The sequence below is a fragment of the Austrofundulus limnaeus genome, unplaced genomic scaffold (genome assembly GCF_001266775.1).
Source record: "Austrofundulus limnaeus strain Quisiro unplaced genomic scaffold, Austrofundulus_limnaeus-1.0 Scaffold1600, whole genome shotgun sequence".
NCBI lineage: Eukaryota > Metazoa > Chordata > Actinopteri > Cyprinodontiformes > Rivulidae > Austrofundulus > Austrofundulus limnaeus.
In genome coordinates, this window is record NW_013954002.1 from 24277 (window position 1) to 26184 (window position 1908).

Sequence of the window (1908 nt, forward strand, 5' to 3'; positions counted from 1 at the left end):
CTCTGTCCTGTCTCCGTCCTGTCTCCGTCCTGTCTCCGTCCTGTCTCCTTCCTGTCTCTATCCTGTCTCTGTCCTGTCTCTATCCTGTCTCTGTCCTGTCTCCGTCCTGTCTCCTTCCTGTCTCTATCCTGTCTCTGTCCTGTCTCTATCCTGTCTCTGTCCTGTCTCTATCCTGTCTCTGTCCTGTCTCCGTCCTGTCTCCTTCCTGTCTCTATCCTGTCTCTGTCCTGTCTCTATCCTGTCTCTGTCCTGTCTCTTTCCTGTCTCTTTCCTGTCTCTGTCCTGTCTCTGTCCCGTCCCTCTGCAGGCTGGTTTCGGCAGTGCAGCATCATCTCGTACAGTCGGGATGTTGACATTGGGGTCTTCATCACAGACTTCAGGCCTGAGGTGGTCTCAGCCTTCAGAGACGCTGGTTTCTCACTCAAACACAAGTTTGGAAAGGTCTTTGATCGTCTCCTGAAATCTTCAGGCTTTGTGTAAAAATGGGTTTGGCCTCATTCATCTGTGGTTGTTCTACATGTTTTATTTTGAAGTCCAGGTGGAGGACAGTCTTGAGCTGTCTTTTCTGGACAACGATGTCAAACTGGACATTTTCTTCTTCTACAAAGACGGAGGTGTGGTTTGGAACGGGGGGACGCAGGCCAAGAGTGGCAGGAAGTTCAAGTACTGACATCTTCCTCATGTTGAACTTTGTACTGGAAGTTTGTTGTTAATAAAGTTTTTATTTTCAGGTACATCTTCCCCGTCTTCTCGCTGTGCTGGGCGGAGCTTCTGGAGGTGAGGGTTCGAGTTCCGTGTGAGACGCTGGACTACGTGATGGCTAACTACGGCCCCACATGGAACATCCCAGTGAAGAGCTGGGACTGGAAGACCTCCCCCAGCAATGTGCTGGAAAACGGGGTGTGGCCTGTGCTGGAATGGGCGGAGCTTATCCAAGTTTACTGAGACCAGGAAGAAAAAAATATTTTTCATGTTGATTTAAGCTGTTAAACATGGAGAGAAATAAAGTCTGAAACTGATCCAACGTGTCTTTATTTAGTCAAACGTCTGCAGAGGTTTTATTCATTGTTTACATGTTTACATCGTTTACGTTTGTTTACATCGTTTACGTTTGTTTACATGTTTACATCGTTTACGTTTGTTTACATGTTTACGTTTACATAGTTTACATGTTTACATAGTTTACATGTTTACATAGTTTACGTTTGTTTACATGTTTACGTTTGTTTACATGTTTACTTCGTTTACGTTTGTTTACATGTTTACATCGTTTACATGTTTACATAGTTTACGTTTGTTTACATGTTTACATCATTTACGTTTGTTTACATGTTTACATCGTTTACATGTTTACATAGTTTACGTTTGTTTACATGTTTACGTTTGTTTACATGTTTACGTTTGTTTACATGTTTACATCGTTTACATGTTTACATAGTTTACGTTTGTTTACATGTTTACATCATTTACGTTTGTTTACATGTTTACATCGTTTACATGTTTACGTTTGTTTACATGTTTACATCGTTTACGTTTGTTTACATCTGTTTACATCATTTACGTTTGTTTACATGTTTACATCGTTTACGTTTGTTTACATGTTTACATCATTTACGTTTGTTTACATGTTTACATCGTTTACATGTTTACATCGTTTATGTTTGTTTACATGTTTACATCGTTTACATCGTTTACGTTTGTTTACATCGTTTACGTTTGTTTACATGTTTACATCGTTTACGTTTGTTTACATCTGTTTACATCATTTACGTTTGTTTACATGTTTACATCGTTTACGTTTTTACGTTTGTTTACATCGTTTACGTTTGTTTACATCTGTTTACATCATTTACGTTTGTTTACATGTTTACATCGTTTGTTTGTTTACATGTTTACATCGTTTACGTT

The 1908-nt window shown here is 39.6% G+C and overlaps 1 protein-coding gene across 1 annotated transcript in view; it reads left to right on the forward strand.

The window, feature by feature from the left end:
• The window catches only part of fktn (fukutin), a gene marked incomplete at its 5' end in the record, with an annotated part of 5186 nt that extends 4167 nt beyond the window's left edge, over positions 1-1019 (forward strand). The window contains 3 exon segments of the mRNA XM_014033020.1: positions 308-441; positions 539-663; positions 732-1019. Coding sequence (XP_013888474.1) covers positions 308-441; positions 539-663; positions 732-945 — 473 coding nt within the window.
• Positions 1020-1908: the final 889 nt, after the last annotated feature.